General features: G+C 39.6%; 1 protein-coding gene across 1 annotated transcript in view; it reads right to left on the bottom strand.

Moving 5' to 3' along the window:
- Positions 1–20,030, bottom strand: part of RELN (reelin) — a 236,001-nt gene that overhangs the window by 57,975 nt on the left and 157,996 nt on the right. The window contains exons 11-14 of the mRNA XM_039379451.1: positions 10,560–10,705; positions 6,434–6,585; positions 3,302–3,414; positions 1,543–1,751 (exon numbers count right to left, since the gene is read on the bottom strand). Coding sequence (XP_039235385.1) covers positions 1,543–1,751; positions 3,302–3,414; positions 6,434–6,585; positions 10,560–10,705 — 620 coding nt within the window. The remainder of the gene's footprint in view (positions 1–1,542; positions 1,752–3,301; positions 3,415–6,433; positions 6,586–10,559; positions 10,706–20,030) is intronic.

Genomic DNA, 20,030 nt, shown 5'->3' with positions numbered 1-20,030 from the left:
GAATAATGCTGTAGACCAGGAGATGTGAAATGCTGCAGTATTTGGGAAATACAAATAGGGAAAATGGTGACCTAGTACTTCTTTTGTTATGAAGAAGGTCACTTCTTCAGGAATAGTTTAGTGAAGGAAGAATATTAATCTTTTGAAGTATATACCACTCTCCATCAGATAACTGACTAAGACAGAGACTTTATATAACATGTTTACTGGTCAGGAGTGTTTACAGGCAAAGTTTTCACTTTTCATATAGGAAAATGTTGCTGCCTTCACTTTCTATCAAATATAAGTGCAATGCCTTGAATTTTGCTGCTCCTTGAATTCTGTTAACCTGCATGGATGCTGGAACTGTCAATGCTAATGCAGCTCTTTCCAGTTGGAACTAGATGCCATGGGACATGGATGTGAAAGCACTTACAGTCTCTAACTTTAAACTCTCAACTCTGGAAAATGTAAAGTAACTTAATCCTCATAAAATATCAAGATAAATATTCTCACATGTACATAAGGAAAGAGGGAAAGTGGGCAGTTTGGTTTTGGGTCCCCTATTTGAAGAAGGCTATTAAGAAACTGGAGAGCTGGAGCAGAGGATAGGCAAGATGTCCATGGCCTCGAGCATCAAGCTAGGATGGGCTGAGGAGCTAGCTTGCTCAGCCTGGCAAGGAGGGGTGAGCTGCAGCATCCTGTGATGGTGCAGAGGGCACTCACAAGGAAATTGGAGTCAAATTCTCCTCAGTAGTGTCAGACACAGTAGAAAGGACAATGGCCATACAGACATTGCTTCAGAGTTTTATACTGGACATTAGAAAACACTTTTTCACTTGAGCAGGTCACTCAGAGATTTAGCACAGTATCCATCCATTCAAGTCATGGATAGGCAAAGCCATGTCTGACCTATGCTGGTCCCACCTGCAGCAGCAGGTTTCACTAGAAAACCTGTGAAGGTCCCTTCCAACAAATATTTCTATGACTCTATAAAACACAAAGCTGCAAATGACTCCCTTCTTTCCCTTTCCCTCTCACTTCATGGAAAAATTCACACTGAATGTCCTGAAGAAGTGAAGCCAAAAAGAGTTCTGTGGCCAATCTACAGACAGTGAGCTCCTCACATTGATGGTCGTTGAGGGCCATTTATAACCAGTCTTACAAGAACTAGATATGCTTGTGGCATCGGTAATCTGAGAGGTCAGCAGGTTAGGTTTCTGCTGCTGCCTTTAATATTTTCCCCCTTACACAGTATTAAGAGGCAAATCTCATGTTCCTTAGAAACTGAAGAAAAAGTCCCTCTGAAATCATGACCATATTTCAGAATAGGGGACCAGTTTTGACCTGGAAAGCTATTTATTGGCTCTTCACTGCACATTAGATACATAAATTTGGGCCTGTAGAGATCAGGAGAAGCATTAGATTTTGAGCAGCTTATATTTGTCATTATTAATGGGATCCTTTCTTACTGAAAAAAGATTTCCAAACTCTCATATAGATTTTATAAACCAAATTATACTAGAAAGCTGAAAATCAAAAGAATGATCTGTCCAGTTGTACCTGTTACCAGGTTGATAAGTTCCACAACCCAAATTGATAGAAAATTGGATCATGTGAGTCACTGTGGAAGGGAGCACCGGAAGGACGTGGAAGTAATCCACAGCCCACACATTCCTGTTGTGGCCTTGGTGACTCTTTTGCTTCAGGCAAAACTTGGTTGCAGGAGTCTGAAGGTCCGGACTAATGACAACAGAAACCAAAGATGGAACCTTTAAAAAAAATAAAGCTTAGATAAATTAAAAAAGGTCAAAAGGTACCATTTAAAATAAAAAAGCAACTTCAATTGTGCTGACTCAAATATGTGCTATTCTCTCTCCTTGCTTCACTTTGTTAACTCTTTTAGCCACCTTTTTCTACACAAGATCCCAACTAAAATAATTTGCTATTATGTGCACAGGTATTAACACTCTGGATACCAGTGCTACTTATCACCTTACAGGGATCAGATTGTCTGGTTGTAAAGACATGGTAGAAAAGACTGTCTCTTCTGTCTTCTGAAAAATGCTAGTTTACATTGTCAGCTTCAGCTGGTAATAGAATATGATGTTTGTCCTGGAGCCTTACAGCTCACAGAAGCAAACATGTCTAGTCTGAATACATGAGAATAGAGTAACAGCATGAGTTCACAGGCATATGTGGAGAGGATGTTATGTTGCTGAAATACACGAAAGCACTGCTTTACAAAGCTTAGCCTTTGTCCTAAAGCAATGTAATTAGAACTTTATTATGTCAAAAGAGGATGTCAGCTTTAAAATTGCCTGTTCAAAAAAAAACTTCTACAATGAATTCAGTGTAATTTCAGATCCTATCTCGCCCCAAGTTCCCCAATTAATTTTTTATTATTTTACAATTACAGCTTCCTTCGTTTACAAAAGTTCTACCCTGTCTTTCACACAGAAGCAGGCAAGGAGGGAAGCCACACACAATGAAACAATGCAAGTGACTCAACCAAACACAAGCCAAATCCTACTGTAAATATTTGGTTTCTGAATGCTACGGTTACAGGAAAAATGCACACAGACCTGTGCTTGAAATCAGCTGCATCTTTACCAACAAATTTCCTTCACACTATGTGAGCATACTGCATTTCAAGCTCTGGAACATCCACGTGTACATGTATTAAATATCAAAATTTGCTTTCTATTTTACAGCAGCAGAATAAGGAGACCTCAGGGCTGGGTTACTCAGGATAGACATGGTCTAAGTGTTTCCCTGCCCTAGACAGGAAGGATCCTGACAGCAAGTTCAAGGTCTTTATAGTCCTGCCTCAGGGTGGTGGACGTGGTTGGAAGGCGGTTGCACTGTCGGCAGAGGAGATGCTGCCTCCCATGGCTGAGTCCATGCCCATGCCCACATCAGTGCAGACCTTCCCCCAGCCGCTGACCCCAGCAAGACTAAACCCCTCAGGACACAGCTCCTGAGTACCAAACTGGGACTAGTAGGAGCTTGGGTGGAGACAGGAGTAATCATTTGTGAGGAGACATTATCACTGAAGTTTTCAGCTGATAACTGACAACTTTTGCCCATCGCTTGTTTCCTGTCACCCCATCCCCAGCCAACACTGCAGTCCTGCTTGGGGCTGGAATAACCAGCAATAACTGCAGAGCTGTGCTGCAAAGGCACCCGACTGCTCCCAGATCTGCACATGATTTATGTGCTTGGGAAGGTCACGTTTGAGTGTCCCTGAGGAATTCAACACACAATATTGAAAAGATAATGATATCTATCCCATCCACCTGCTTTGTTTATGATGATTTACCTTGTAAGCAGCATAGGTCAGGGTATCAAGAGGTATGTGTTCCCTCCTGCCTTCAATCTTGGCATAAAGCATGACATCATTTTCATGGGATTCTCCAGAATCACAAGTTCCTCCTGTACAAAACACATTTGAGTGAGAAAAAAATTAATTGAAGCCCTCCTTATTGGAAAGTGGAATCATATTATGCAGCCATAATTATGAAAATAATTACAATCAGATGCTATTTAACTTAGGATCTGAAACAAAAGAACACCAGCCCTACAGACACAGTGTATAGGAATTATTTGATCAGATACACCATGCCAGAGATCAAGGGGGTTGACGATTATGAAAACCTCAAGTACCTCTTTTAATCAGCTTATCAAAAAAAAAATTTAATAGAAAATGCTGTGCCCAAAGCAATACTTCTATCTGTGTGCTTTAAATCCTATTTACATAGAAATGCTCTGCTTTTGAGTTCTAATCAGTAAACTGTTATTTAGTACTCACACTTCATGCAGTCACACACATGGCATGTGACAATCTCTTAAATACTTCTCAACTGATAGTTTGGCAGCTGAGAACTTGTTCTAAGTAGGAAATGAGGAAGATTGCTGTGTACCTTATTCGTTGTGCTGCTCCTTCTACTGTCTACACCTCAGAGGGAGGGAGGGAGTGAGAGAGGGATGGACGGATGAATGGGCGGATGGATGGACAGATGGATGGATGGATGGAGTCTATTGTACCACACAAAGCATGTGTGGCATGCTTGCCTCACTGGAATAGGGCAGCATTTGAAATATCTTCATAGCAGTAGAACCCAAAACATTGATTAACCTTCTCTGAAAGAACGGATTAGTTCCCAAATGCAAGCATTTAGTTCTGCATTATAGATACAAGATGGATATCATCACACTAATTTGGTGTTCTGGAAAAGAAATTTTTTTAAAAAAATTCCTCTATTTGAAACAGGAAACATAATTTCTCTATCTCCTTAGTACACTATGGGTACTGCACGTACTAAAAAACCCCTCAAAAATAAAAACAAAAATCAAAAACAGAATGAGGAAGAGCTTGAAAAGTCTGCAAAGTAGAAAGGTTGGAACACTTTCTCTGCTTTTTTTCACTACAGACAGCCAGTTCTTGTAATGGACTAGGCAGAGCAGTCCAGAGAACTAGATTAGATGTGCATCTTTGATGTGTTTTATACTGTAATAAGGAACATCCATGTGTCCTTTCAAATCTCCTTGCCTGAATGTTTAAACTATTATTTATTTAATTTAAAAGTACACACAGAATACATTTTTCAAACAACATCCCACTATCCTCTGTGCCTACATCTGCTGACAACTTTTCTCCTAAGTTCAGAAGGTTGACAAAATTTCTTTCCTGTTTTTCTTGCAGGTGTTGTAATGTTTGGAAGAACTGGGAAAAAGCATCCTCTTTTTCCTGTGCTTTATTCATAATTCATGTAACACAGAGGAGATGTGCAACAATTTAGGACAACAACATGAGGTCTTCCCCTCATTAAATAAAGTGTGTTTTTTCTTGTTGATACAGCAGGTTGCTTGTGGAGGTCACAGGTTTATCCTCTGTTTCCTCCTTTATTATTCTATTATTTGCTTTTAAGCAAAAATCCTCAGGTCCTCTAAACATGCTGTTGAGAGAATAACCTCATGCAATTTCCTCTATGTGCAAAATAAAAGTTCTGGAAAAACCCTGTGAGTGTTAACTACCACGTTTATGGGGATTTTGGTCTGTTGCAACACCAAACTAGTGAAGTTGCACTGACAACAACAGCAGGGAGGGGAAGCAACAGGACAGGTTGGTTCCTGGCTGCTTTCTTAGCCCTTGTAAATGACAGAGGTTCTGACACTTTGCCCCAACAGGGGAGGTCCACAGATGTTGCTAACACCACGTCAGTGTTTTTCATGCAGACCATACCTCCTCCAAGACTGTAGCACACTCTGTGTGAATCTCACCCTGGGCCAACACATTATCAGAGGAATTGTTTATGAATGGAGTAAAAGCTTTTGAGCAGAAACTGTTTCGTGGGTTCAACTAGGTAAGGCTGTCCACCTCTGTGCTAATCCTATCTCATCCTCAGGTGCAACTCTCTTGACTCTGATGGATTAACACCGGAGTCTACATATATATGACTGCAGGAGGATATGACAGGTACCTATAAAAGCTCTATGGTGGGGTAAGGATGGCAAAGATATGACTATATCTTCTAATGATGGATTAAGGGGCACTGAGTGAAATTAGAATATACAAGACAAGAAGATGCTTTTTCATATGAGAATTGTTAAACTATGGAGCTGTAGGCACAGTAGGCAGGTTCACTTGATTAAACACCAGTACCAAGGATCATTTTAGGCACTGTGGAGGGGCCTGGCTCACCTACCTGCCACTATAGCAGGGCTGTGACTCTCCCCCAAGTCCCAAGTTACAGCTGCCAGCCTTGTGCTAACGTCTCAGATGTGCTTGGTTAACTCAAGTGGCAACAATAACCAGTGCTTGTGTGACAAATCCTGCCTGAGGACTGGACAAGAGTGAACACAGGCCTTGTGTGCACCAGGTGCTTAAGGTGCCTTTATAACAACGGAGGTCCACAGTCTGACTCCAGGAAGCTGCTCAGCTGGTCCAGCACAGCTGTCTCATGGCGAGTTGAATGGATTTTTGAATGTACTGACCACAACTCCTCTAACTATAAAGGAAGTTCAGACACTGATCTTACATGCACATACCTTCATGTAACTTCTATATTAAACTGTCTTAACCTGGATCTAAATGTTTATCTCAGCCAAAAAAATGGCTGGCTAAATCCATGGCAAAAAAAACCACCAAGGGCTACTAAACCCAGAGTGCCCTGTCTGCTTCAAAAGGGTTTCCATCTGCAAGTCAGTGTCATCTGGGAGAATATTTTTGGGAGACCTATTTGTGTGCTCACCGTTTGTCCATCTGCATGGACATACAGAAGGGTGGACTCTCATCTGACCTGCAGTGGTCAGTCTTACATCCTCATGGGCATCACAGTCACAAATCAGTGCTATCTTCTTTGAAGGAGTATTTAAAACAGTTCCATGCACACTGCACAACTTAAATCTCACATACTTCACAACTTGTATTACATCAGGAATTTATACTCACCCATACTGAAATAAAATCTCAAGTTCCCATAACCTGTAGTGTCCATATATGGAGTACATATTTTTCTTTCTCCATCTCTGAGGAATACCATAGCTGAGCCAGATTCCAGTGTCCCACATTCAGTACCAATGACGGCTCCAAATATGTCCCACCTGCAGAGGTCAACAATAGGTGGAGAATGTGCAGCAGCACGTTACTGATAAACTCACACAAAGCATGTTCTATGGGTTCATTTGTACGTAGAAAAGCAGCTGTTTCTATTCTTACACAAGACAAAAACCACAGTGTTTCAAATGTGATTCCTATGACACTACTTACATATTCAATATTAGCTTTTAAACTCAGTTGACTCAACTAAAGCAAAGTTAATGGAAATATCTTAAAGAAATTAGCAGAAAAGCATGAATTAATAAAAAATGAGGTTTTAATGAATACTATTACCAAATAGAGAATGTTGTGTTGTTCTATCACCTTTATTAGTTTTTCTGGCATTAAAATAGTTAAAATTTAATTGCACTCTGCTCCATTTTGCACAATATGAGGTTTATAGATCAATGAAACTTGAAAAGGCACATGTCCACCATATCTGCTACAAAGATATTAAATACATAGAAAATAGCTGAAAATGCTCTCTTTTCATCTTTTTGAGCATTTAGGGTAACAGTTTTTAACTAACACATGAACAGAGTATAAAAAAAGACTGCTGTGTTTTTAATATGTGACGATATGATCTTTCTCAGTTTTTCTGTATAACATTTTATCTTATTTTTATTCAGTGATAATTAAAAGAGCTGTTGCAGAATTTTCCAATTAAATATTTTATGTTGAAAATACATTTTCATCATGAAAGCATTGGTTACTTCAAAACTCAATTACAATATTTTGAAATACTAGAAACTGTTGAAAACATGCATTATTTTGGTCTGATACATTATTATTATTCATGTCAAACTTAATTAATTAATCATAAAGTATTTAAGTATTTTAAGGCTGGTAAAACAATTAAATTATTTAGAATTACTAAATCCTGATAATCCAATCATTTAACTATTCAGGATGATTGAAGAGGAATGAGAAAACAAGGAATTTCAGAAACCTTTGTGGGAAGGCAGAGCCTTTTCCTGTCTCCTTTCAGCAGAAACTATCTCTAGCAGTTATGTGCCACATGACAATTTCAAAAACTGCCATTTCAAGAACTAAACAGTCTATTTATTAGTTTAACCATTCCAACTATTTCAAAATGCATTTCTAGGATCTACTTTAAAGCTGCCAGTTTCCCTACTGACCTAAGCTGTGACAGACCAGCAACATATCTGTTTGGAAATCCTGCTTTAAAACTGTCAGTCATCTACACAGGAGTTAGGGAGCTTAACATCACTGAAAAGCTTTATGATATAAATAGAAATATTTTAATGGAAGCACAGTTTAATCTAACCCTAATTCTGTGGCACAGTTTTTTTAAAGGTAATGTGCAATATAATCGAAACACAATTTTTAAAATGGGTCTCCTGGGTTGAAGGCAAGTACAGAATTAAGCAGTTGTGCCTACTTTAACTTATACAACAAAATCTCACAATGCTCCATTGATCTTTTGTATGCTCTATTTAGCTCAATTAAAACACTCTCTGTAGTGACCCACAAAACAACTTGGGGTCATGAATGATGCAGATCATGGATGTTTCCAGGGATCCTCTCCTTTTAGGCAGCATCAGAATGAAAACCACAGAATTCTACCTCTTTAAAAAAAGCTGGCATTTTAGTAGAAATATATCAACACACTCTCAGTAAGGACAAATAGAGAAGGATCCTGGGTCATGGCCTGATTTAACATTTACATTTGTATTAATTTATCCATCACATGACTCTTGAATTTTTTCTCTACAGAACAGGTGATAGAAAAATATATGCAGCTAAACTAGACCAACAGGATGTGGAGGTCCAAAGCAGCAATACACCTGCTGGAGACAAAGGCAGCCTGATGTGGGGATGTGTCTACTTTTAGGACGAGGCTCTAATTTATGCAATTAAAAAGAAGCAGAATGGCAGTGGAAATATGTGTGGTACTTACAACAGCAACCCCTATCCATGTAGCCTCCTGCTTTAGGTGGTACGTGCCAAAAATACCAATCACTGCTTATTAAAAACAGTGATAATCTCCTCTGCCCTCACCTCCAAGAGCATTTGGTGCAGAGTAAAGTGGTGGTGACCCCTATACCTGAGCTTCCATTTGCTCTTCCTTATAAGAGATGCTTTTGCCTTTCCTTTGAGAGCTGACAGGCTCCAGCTGACATGACAAAACAGAGCCTGAGAACTTCCTGCAAGCTCTGTCTCAGGTATACAGTGCTGACTGTTTGGATATAGCTCAATTAGCATTCAAAACTATTTCTCTAAGAAGGGAGAAATATTTCTCTGAGAAGGGAGAAATTCTTTAAGAAGGGATTTGCATATTTGCTGTTATACACAGGTCCCAAAGCAAACCCCAGAGAAATCTTGAAAAGAGGGACAGTGGAGGTGACAATTTTATACGATGGGGATGTAGTCCGTAGCATCACCCGAGTTCTGTGTTTATTCATGGCTGCATGCAATTTAAATCTCCATTCTTATAGAACAGTTGAAAGATGGAAGTTTCTAATACAGAATAAAATTTAAAAAGAAAAAAAAAGAAAAAGTTGTGAGGCTTTGGGCTGGCAGGCTTGGAGGCAGATCAGGGCCTGGTTTCTGGGACACAGGATAAGAGAGTCGAATGCATCTGCTGGCTGTGCCCTTCCTCACTCCTGGCTAGGGAGCAGTGGCACCTGCAATTGGATCTAGGCGTTGTATGATAGGGAAAGTGTAATATTCGTAAATTCAGAAGAAATTGTGTATTTGCTAACCAAGGCTGCAAGTGGTCAAGCTTAGCTTAACCCAACACCTGGTCCAGCAGAGACAAGATCCACAGACAGGGCAGATGTCCATGGGCAACACTTCCACCCTGTTTTTTTTTCAAGATGGAAAAGACACTGAGAACACACATCAAAGATATCACACATGATCACCTAACACACACGTGCTTATTTTCTTCCCTTTGTCTGAAGCAGCACCTGCTGCCATGGGCTGATTATTAGAACTGGGACAGAGTTCACAGCGAATATTTTTTCTGTAAGCCCCAAATAAATCACATGTCCACAGGACACATTAGCATGTATTTCTTAAAAGATGCTCTCTACCTTCAGCACAGCACAGGCAGCATTTGAATCAGCTGCTAATGATCTGAAGTACTTTGTAGGTTAAAATCAACATTCAGTGGAGACCCATAAATTAACAGTGTACATTTCTCATTGCCCTGGGATTACAGCAACTAATGATTTTTTAATTTTTTTTAATTTTTTTTTTTTTAATAGAAAGGAGTCAAGACCTCATTGCTGGTTATTTTCTTTTTGTCAGAGTTTCTACGCTAAGGTATGTAAAATGATACTTCTTTATCAGGACGCACATCTTTTAAAAGCTCAATCATGTTTTGGTAAGAGTAGTAATTTTGTTGTCCTAGTTAGCTTTGTTACTTTCAGTGGCCTTGCAGCAGTCCCTGGATATGGCTTTACAGGAACCCTTTGAATCACAACGTATATATTCAAAAGAAAAATAGTAAATTATCAGCCAAATTCTCAGCTTTTGCCGAGCAGGCATGGCCATGCTCTTGGTGCTGCTAGATGAGAACAGACTGCTGCTTCATCTGTCCTGCCTTCACCTCCTCCTCCAGCACCCGCAGGTTTCTGCACAAGCAGGAGCTCTCTCATGGCAAGGCAGGGCTCACAGCAGTGATACAGAGGGCGTGAAGTTGTCAAGGAATTTGATTTCACATGGATATGAGTTTGTTAACAATACTCAAGTGTGAATGAAAAAAAAACAGATCAACATCAGGTGCTTGTTTAGAATGGCTACATAATTCGTAAGCATGACTTTTTTCATTAAACATTTCAGTGACAGGATGGTCTGAGGACAGACTGTTCCTTCTGGGCTTTCTGGACTCTTTTCCTTCCTAAAGTTCACAGTATTGCTATTTATCCTATTCTCTGTTCATACAGTTTCCTCATCCCTGGAGTGATGCTGCACATCTGTGTAGAGCCCTGCACAGGTGGGGAACACTCACCCTTTAGGCTGGCTCTCAAACTCTTCTGTCCACTGCTCCTGGGCATCCTCCATGGAGAGGTCCACATCTCGGGTTGTGGCAAAATTGAACTCGCTACCTTCTGTCCCATGGAAGTAGATGGAGTTCCCATCTGACTGGCAGCTATGCTGTGGGCAGAAGGAGCACATGGAAGGTGACGTGACATTGGGTTTGTAAGGTGACCTGTTCAGAGTGAGCTGTAGGTTATTGATGCCTGAAACTAAATAAAAAATGGACAGTCATCTTTTATCTTTCCTGTCCAGCCCCAACAACGATTGTGTTCTGATCTCATACCTGCTTCCCTACAAACCCACTACAGACCATGGCAAAACTGTACTTGCACTGAAAAGTCACACCCCATATCTCTGGGTGTTTATTTCTGTTTTAAAGTATTGCCGCTATGTCTGGCTCATAAACAACTGTATGTACAAACAGCTTCACTAGTATATCAAATATTGCTATGAGTATTTTGTAGGTATAAGATTTTTGTGCTATGAGACATGTCAGATCCCCACGCCATAATTTTTGCTAGAGAGGTATTTGCGTTAAAAATTGCTATGCATTGCCATACAGTAAACTTTGGGCCTGAAGTGTGCAAGTGAAAAGGCTATATTTGTTATATTTAATTCAAATAACATAACAAATAGCTCTAGAGGCAACTAGATCTTGTGATACAGCAATCGCAGGGGTCCTGAGACTGCTCCCAAACCCAATGTGTCTGCTTTTCCAATTTCATTTTTGCACATACTACTTCAGCAGCATAAAATGAAGCCATGTGTCTCCCCCAAGATGCCCTGACTGCCAGGACTCTCCATGAGTACTGGCCTGGAAGGAGCTGCCTGTAAGAAGCGCATGAGGGTTACAGTACAGATTTTCTTCTTTCCCCCATCCTAATTTTGTCTTCTTGTGTGACTGATAAAATGATAATGGCCTGCCAAACCTGTGGGGCTGAAACAGGTACTGGAAGCTTCTAAAGAAGATCTACCTGGCCTTAATGCAAATTGACAACCTCAGATTCTTAAAAATGGAAGCTGAAATAAGAAAATACTAATTAGAAGAATTCTGCATTCTTACCATATTTCAACATCTGAAAAAGAGATACAATAATGCCAAATTGCATTGACCTTTTCAGTATCGTCTGTGCAGTGCCCTCTTGTCTCTGAACCCCTTGGTAATGCGCCGAGGGAAAATATGACAATCACCTCTTCCGCACTTAAAAAGGTCATGGTAGTGTCACATAAGGGAATAATTAGATTTTTAACAAAGAGAGAGGTGGGGCGAGAAAAGAAAACTGCCCAGTGCACCATTATCTATGGGATTTTATAAACAAAGTACAAAATAACACATTTTGTCATATTCTATAACCCTTCATTTATCAATGCAAGAAAGAGACATAATTGAAATTCTTTTATTGATGATTTTCAAGTATGGATGCCAATAACTTAGCAATTAATTTATATTGAGGAATGTATTTTGTGACTACATTTCTAGAGGTGTCTACACATTTAAAAAAAAATCTGAGTACTTGAGGTCTGATTTTTGTATAGAGACTTTCTGGTCTATACTTGAATGACAACAGCTCTATGTTTAGTAATGCAGAACTAAATATCACTTAAAGATATAACACACTGTAAACATGTAAAGACTGTTTCAACTGCTAAAATAAAGAAATTGCTGTTAAAGTGTTTTTCTTCTAAAGAAAGGCCAAAGCAATAGAAAGATCCTGAAGTGCTGATAATTTATCACAGAAATTAAATAGATTTTGTCACAAGTCTCCTTGCTCTGCTAATGCAGCATATACACAGTACATCACATATGCCACTGAAAAGGCAGAATAATTTACATATCGAGTATATTATGACTAGTAGAAATTAATGACATAGTTTTATATCTTTTCTTTGAAAAACAGCAGTTGTACTATGCAGTTATTTATAATTGACTGAGAAATTGTTTTTGTTGACTGATTTTACCCTTCACGCTCACAGGTATTGCTAACAGCAGAATTTTAAGAGTAATTTGTTTATTGTCCTTCTTGCTTTTCAAAATTTTCCTCATTTTCTGAACAGAAATGAGGTATGCTTTATCTGTCAATCAATCTGTCACAAAAGTCCTATTATTTACAGGTTGTCAAATAAATACACTAAAAATTAATATTCAGGCTAAAACTTAATTCAAATTTATACATAACTCTTCATCTCAGGAAACAAATAGACAAATAGACTACTGACATAGTTATTACAATTGCATCAAGCTCTGAAAAATCCTTTACAAGTCTTACTTATTTCTCAGTTGCTAAGTTATATGTAAGTATGTATTTGATAGTGGATATGTAATTATTAAAAAAAATTTATTAATTTAAACACAAATCAGATACAACCCCGTTATCATTTAATATTTGTATGTCCTTCTGCTGTCTAGCAGAATACTTACTGAAGTACATCTGATGAAGTTTTCATTTAGGTTGTCAAAATAAATAAACGGCCAGTTTGGCAAAGGGGTGAGTAAGTAATTATTTATACAGTGGTGTATGATCAACCTTTTAAGAAAGCTCAAAATCATCATTTATTTAATTAGTTTTATAAAGCTATGTTTAGGCTTTTATACATCGCTACATAGTACCTATGAATATGTATTTTATGCATATTTTATGTGTTAATGAATTGCACGACGTATGGCTCAAATCACAATCTGCTCATGTTAGCTTTGACTCTCATATGAAACAGCTACACAGAAGAAAAGTTCAGAGTGGGGTTTAATTCCCTCTGTTATTCTAAATACCCATGAAACCAGTAACAGAAGCTCATGACCTTTGAAGTTAATGACCTTTACAGAAACTAAGAAAAATGTTCAAAGCAAAGGTATGGCTTTTAAATAAGTTCTGAGGGCGGGCCATAATTTTCTTGTATGGTTTTGACCCATTTGGGACCCTGGACACATTCCCATGGGAGGAGCAGATATGAATAAGCTCTATGAGCCATGCTGTCCCAGCAAGGGCCAGGGCACCTCTGCTCATGATCTTATTCTCTACCACCTGCCATATTTCCCTCACCTGTATAACCATCACTCTCAGTTCACTCTTAGCTTCCATATTTTCTTTTAACTTTCCAAGCAGTCACTATCTGTCTCTGCTTTTACTGCTTCTTTTTCATCTGAAGGGCTGCTGAGGGGAGAAAAACCTCAAAGAACTCAGTCAAATTTTCCAGGAGATGGTCCCTTGCCCCCAAGGACATTGTCAATCTGGTTCAACATCCAGGAGGCCGCTGATTGTGTTGGATTACTTGGTGGTTTTGTTACAGGGCTTGAACAGATTAAAGATGGAAGTGAAAGCATCAAACTTGTTGTCGCTTTAGGTTCAACCCAAGATTTGAACTCAAGTCTTTAGAAACAAAGAACTAAAGTACAATTTACATACTGTGTTGCCTCTTTCCCAAATTAAAGGCCTTGCCCTTGCAGTAATGGTCTGCATATTTCCAGTATTTAAGGACTGAATTTTAAAAGTATTTATTTTTTCATTTTAAAGTGATAAAAAATACGGAATGGACATGTAATGTGTTTGAAACTAACTGGATTAAGTTCTCCCTAAACTGGAGATACTGCAGACTATGTAGATGCAGAGTTCTCTTTTATGAATGCCAGATTAAATTTGTTCTCCATTTTATATTTTATTTACATTTAAATGATTTATAAGATAAGAACAAATTAACTTCTGTGCAGATTTTGTAACTAAAAAGGCCAAATGACAGCAACTTGTAGGATGTTTCTCCTTGTTACCATGGAAGCATCAGCTGTAGGTCCAGAATTAAAGCAGCATTCAATTTTTTCTAAAGAGGATTAAAAGCATGTGGAACATTTAGTGTGTTGTGCAAATTACAACACTGAAAAGTTAACTAGTTTGTAAAGAAAAATTAATTTAGAAAATAAATTCTTTGACAAATCTGATAAACTTCATTTAAGAAAGTTCTCTCCCAAATTGCCGACTAATAGAACATAGGACACTTGCAGGCACTTGAAGGAAGCCACTCATAAAAGTAGCTGTTTCCCATTGTTTGCAACTGGAATGGGACTATCAGGCTGCCATAAGTAAACTGTTGTATTCCTAAATAAACAACCCCTGCCCATTGCCAAATGGAAAGAAGCCAAGTCCTGTTCAGAGATCGTGGTGATCCCAAGTGAAAAAAAGAAACAAATTCCAACAAATAGATTAATTTAATCTGGCACTGCCAATACTATTATGCACTAGCTGTAATTGTTAAGCTATTGCTCTGCAAGAATAGGGCAAAATGAAAATTGGCTGGATGTATTCCCAAATCTCAACATTCTTGGATTTGGTTTCAATCTAATCTTTACTCTGAATTTGCTGTGTTTCTGAAGTCTGCCTACTGGATAGTTATGGTATTGCTGTTTTTCCCCATTTTCAAGGCCCTGCATGGTTTATCCACACCTGCCTCCACCATCTCCCATATGCACCACCTCATGGCTCACTTTTCTTTGACTGCCAATGCTTGTCTGCTGGTGAGACAACCAGGCTTGCATGCACTTGCCCATTCTGCCCACCAGGCTTGTCAAATTCCCCATATGATGTCTTTCAGACACTTCCTTGGTGCTCTCTTTAACAAGCCTTATCATTTGTCACACTGAAGAATGCACTGCTGACCAGGATCAGCACTCTCCCCTCTTGCAATATTTCCTGTTACTCCCACACCTCCCCATCCCCAGCTTATCTCCTGTTTTATAAATTCATGGCAATTTCCTGGCACACAGGCTATCTTTTGGTTTGCACCTTGAGAGGGAACAATGGTACATTCCTTACTCAGGGCTCTTTGATGCCATAGTGTTACCACTATTACAAAAATATATTTTCCTGCTAAAATTGCTGTTATCTATAAATATTTCTAGTTTATAAGTACAGTTCTTAGCCAAATTGTCTGTGAGACCCAGCAAGTCTTATTAATTCAGGTGAGCTTTCTATTGTACATTATGAGGATATCAGCTAATAATTTGAAGATACAGAATATGGGAGAGAGAGCAATGCATGGTTTCAAAATCAAGCTTTCTCCCAGAGTCTGTCATGCACTTTATCCTGCTCTATACTCCTTATATTTTACATCTTCTACCTACAGCTTTCATCCTCTTTTTTTGGTAGGTGCTTTTAGGAAGGCCTCTTGATCATCTGAGATGCAGAAGGGTTTAAATTAGGGCTGCTGAAAACTGTAGGTCAGCCAAAAGCAGGGCACACAGATTTGGCAAAGTAGGCACTTTCCAACTGGACCTCCTTTAGGGTTTCGTAAGTAAATACTGACCAACTTTCTGTAGCATCTAAATGGCTTAAGAGCCCCAGGTAAGATCCAGGGTCCTACACCACGCAGCATGTGTGAACAATCTCCATATTTTTAAAGATCTCCAGTTCGCCCTGAAATGTGAAGTAGCACAAGCATCAACCTATGTCACAGTTGCAGCCAAGGACACAGCCCTGAAGATTTTTAGAAACTCAAAAGACAAATATTGGGAATGTAAACAGAAGCACTGAAGTTCATCCAAGCCAGCTTCTGTCCCAGTTGTTCAAGTCAAACTTGTGAATCAATACATACCTCTTGGCTTTACAGTATGGGATTTCTTTACTTGGAGAGTGGAACAGAGGGCAACTAAATGATATAACTGTGCCATTCGGCAAAGCATCAACAGGAAACACTGGTGTGAAATTCCTCAGTGTAACAGATTTTTGGCTGAGGTGTTGCATATCATCTTCCTGAGGTTCATTCCCGCACTTCCACAAAAATGCTGTTCAACTCTACGCCTTTAAAGTATCCACAGTCATCTTCACCATCATTTAATTAGGTTTTTATCAGTGATGAACACTGATGTTCCTCTTCATATTATCTCCCCTGGGCCTAATGGCCCCGATGATTCTTTCAGACAGCTGTAGCCTCACGATTTAATTTTTGGCGACATTTCTTGCATTGGAATGAATGTGTTGGGCATTTGGGCAGTGCCAGCTTGCAAAGGGCTGACGGCAGATGGAAAGAAATCTGCCCAGTATGCCTTCACCTCTACACGAGCAGAGGGCCATCAATTTCCCCCATTAAGGAGTTGTCACGCAGCCCACCCAGCTGGAGGAGCATCTCTGGTAGCCAGGCTGGCTGGCGTATGCTATTCAAATACAAAATGCACTTTAAAAAGAAACAAAAATATCGTTTGTCGGCAAATTGAAAATGCATGGCTTTGACCGCAGCCAATTTTTTAATGACTGTAATATTTTAAGTGATTATTTTTGCCACTTCAGATTGCTCCTTAGAGAGGAGAGGTTTTTTAATTAAAATCTAGGCAATGCAAACAGATGAGATATGAGAAGCAGAGAAAAAAGAAAAAAGATGAAGAAAATTAATTGAAGCAGCATTGTCAACGGAGCTATAAATTAGATATTGTGTCTTTCTGGGAATGAGTCATGCAGGTTTTAAAAAATTTTAAACTTTGACATGATAGGAGGTACAAGGATAGATTAAGTCTTGATAAAAATCACACTCTGTATGCAATGTCTCAGCCAGCAAAGACACAATGACAGAATTTAAGGACAATTTCAAATTCTAAATTCTGTGGATTTGGCTGTAAATGCTTCTGGCCTGACATCCCTTCTTTAATCAAAGGAAAAACCACAATGTGATTAGAATACCTTCCCATGTGATAAACAGAGCTTTAATCTTTCCCACGTGCTACTTTTTTACATCATTTAATGTACAGAACTAAAACTTTGGCTGCACAAGCAGGCCAGCTGCACAGGGGGTTATAGTGCTCTTTCCCTTTCCAAAACAATGGGATGAAACTTGTCCTGTGACGTAGCAACAAACATTCATGTTTTCACTCATCACTTCCAAGTAGAGACTGTTATTCAAAGGCTGAGGCTCAAAACACTTTGCTTGTTTGTGAGGGATTTGTACGATTCGTATGGGGTTCTTAATTTTCTAGGACATTTCATGATGTTTGTACAACATTGGTCATTCTGGTGATGACCGGTTTCCTTAATGAGTCATTTAACTGGCATGAACTGAACTATTCCTCTATGTTATTGGGAACTATTGATGTTTGTAGCACTCTGCCACAAGCATCATGTGTTCTTCTGGTATACAATGCTGTGCATGTATACCACTGTAAAACTAGAGTGAGAAAGAATCAAGCAAAGTTGTTTCTACTCCTTGGCATCAAATGGGTCAATTCATGTTGTTTTCATTAATGTGCATCTCACAGTGACCTGCAAAGACCAAAATTCTTTCCTTCTAGGAGGCAGGAAAGACCCCTGGTGCTTTGACGCCAGCTCAGAGCTAGTGCTGGCTCCCTGCCACCGCTCCCAACACTTCCGAGCCACAGGAACTGGCATGGAGGAAGGTGCAGGTTCAGCATTGCTGCCTGACAGCAACTCTCAGCGATTCACAGCACCACAGTCAACCACCTGTCAGTTCTAACGAACCCCTAAGCATTGTATCTAAGTATTATTAATTTAATTAAAAGTGTGATTATTAGCAAAAAAAAACAAAACCAAAAAAGCAAGAGCAACTCCATGCTAGATCCAGCCCTATGGATATACAAATGCCCCCTCATAGGCACAGCTCAGAGTGGCCACACTCTCACTAAAGGGAGCCAGTCGACAGGTTCTGTGCACCCTGCACTGCTTTCTTCATCTTTCCTCCTCTCTCACACTGCTCCTTCCACCCACAGAGAAGCAGGAATGGCTCTCAGATGAGGTGCAGCAGGAAGCCTGCTTGTCTCTTCCCAGGAAGATGTGGTGGATAAGGGCTCCTGTGATGCAAAGCAGCTGGCTAGAAGGCTGGGTTTGGCCCACAGACCAAATACTGCCTTGTTATATCTTTTTCAAAAAACAAAGAAATTTTGTAGGAAGCATCTATATCTTTGTAATTTTGACCAATATAAGGTCATAGCAATTTCAATCTGCCATTTTCACAGTGGCATACATAGAGCATTACCTCTCCTCCTTCAAACATATTTGATCTGATTCAGAAAATGGAACCTGAAGGCTTTTTTAAACAAGAATTTAAAAGCAAAAAAAAAGAGAAAAAAATCTTGTTAATTTCAGCACAAACAAACCCAAGAGAGATATATATGGAATATCAGGATGTTTGTTTTGAAAAAAGACTCTCCAAAGCCATTCCTATTAATTAACAGAGTATTCAGACATTTGGAAATCTACTCTAGAACTAGAGAGGGTCGAATAGCTTAATCAGCCTTTCGCTTTGCCAAGCTCCCAGGCCTGTGTGTATGTCTTCTCTGCTCAGTAACACACAAAACAACACAGGATCAGGAAGGACTTGCAGATCTAGGATGTGCACAGCCCTGCTCTGCTCAGGGCGTGGTAAAAGGTCACAGTGTTTTACAGACGCATATTCAGCACATTTTTCTGAGTGTGAGTGCTCAGTTCTCCCAGTCTCTTCCTGTGCAACTTTCTGTTCTGCTACACTGGTATGCATATCTGGGAAATTAAAACGAGCTGAATGGTGGTGACCAGTTACTTAAAGGACTTAGTGAATCAGGATATTGGGATTTGAAGAGTTTCAGGATTTTTTGGTCATGTACACAGTAGCGAATAATGTGCATCAGTTGCCATTCCCTGGTCTTGAACCCAACTTGCTCAGCGAGGCTGGAACACACCTTCCCCTCCTGCCCCATCCCATGCCATGCCAGGCTGTGCACACACAGCTCAGCAGCACCAACATCTGCTGGTGTGGTCCCCAAACCCTGCAGACTGAACTGCCCCAGCTGACCAGCTGGATGGCAACTTTCAGCCACCAAGTGAAGAGCAGCTGTAACTACTGAGAGACAACAATTCGGTAACTTGGCTCTTCTCAAAAATGAGAAGCGTCACTGGATTAACACATCATGATCAATACATTGATGCTCCGGTGTCATGATCCATACTGCTGTTTCCCAGAAGTGGAAAAATTTCAGAGACAGGTGGTTTGGTCTCCATGCTATTATTATGTAATCAAAGCACTGCAGAGACATAAGATTGTGAGGTTGTTTCCCTTCTCAGCCTCAGTTTTTGAGCTTACACATCCAATTTTGGCCCAGGGCAATCAGAGAAAACAAAAAACCCTTGTACCTCAAATGTTGTACCTCAAAACACAGCAATTACTGGTCAAATACATAAGAAATATGAAATGTCCACTGAAGGAAGAGATCACTTTTCTGTTCTATAGGAGTAGAGATCCAAGAAGTATTACTGAAGGAAGAAGATCTTATCTTCCCCCCGATTAGCTATGAAGTCTTGAGGTTCCCACACCTTTAGCAGCTCTCACAGCACAGCACTGTTTCATGCATTTCAGCAATCTCAACCACCAGTGCAACATTCGTGTCCATGCTCATGCTCAGAGCTGTCACTGGATATATTGAAACAAGGTCAGGAATTTATCCTGTTCAACACCCTTCTACACAGTCCAACACAGATAA

Source organism: Pipra filicauda, unplaced genomic scaffold (genome assembly GCF_003945595.2).
Source record: "Pipra filicauda isolate LSUMZ 115617 unplaced genomic scaffold, ASM394559v2 scaffold167_size3244652_pilon, whole genome shotgun sequence".
In the NCBI taxonomy this organism is placed as follows: Eukaryota; Metazoa; Chordata; class Aves; order Passeriformes; family Pipridae; genus Pipra; species Pipra filicauda.
Note: the sequence above shows the minus strand (reverse complement) of the source record. Positions and strands in the feature narration are given on the sequence as shown.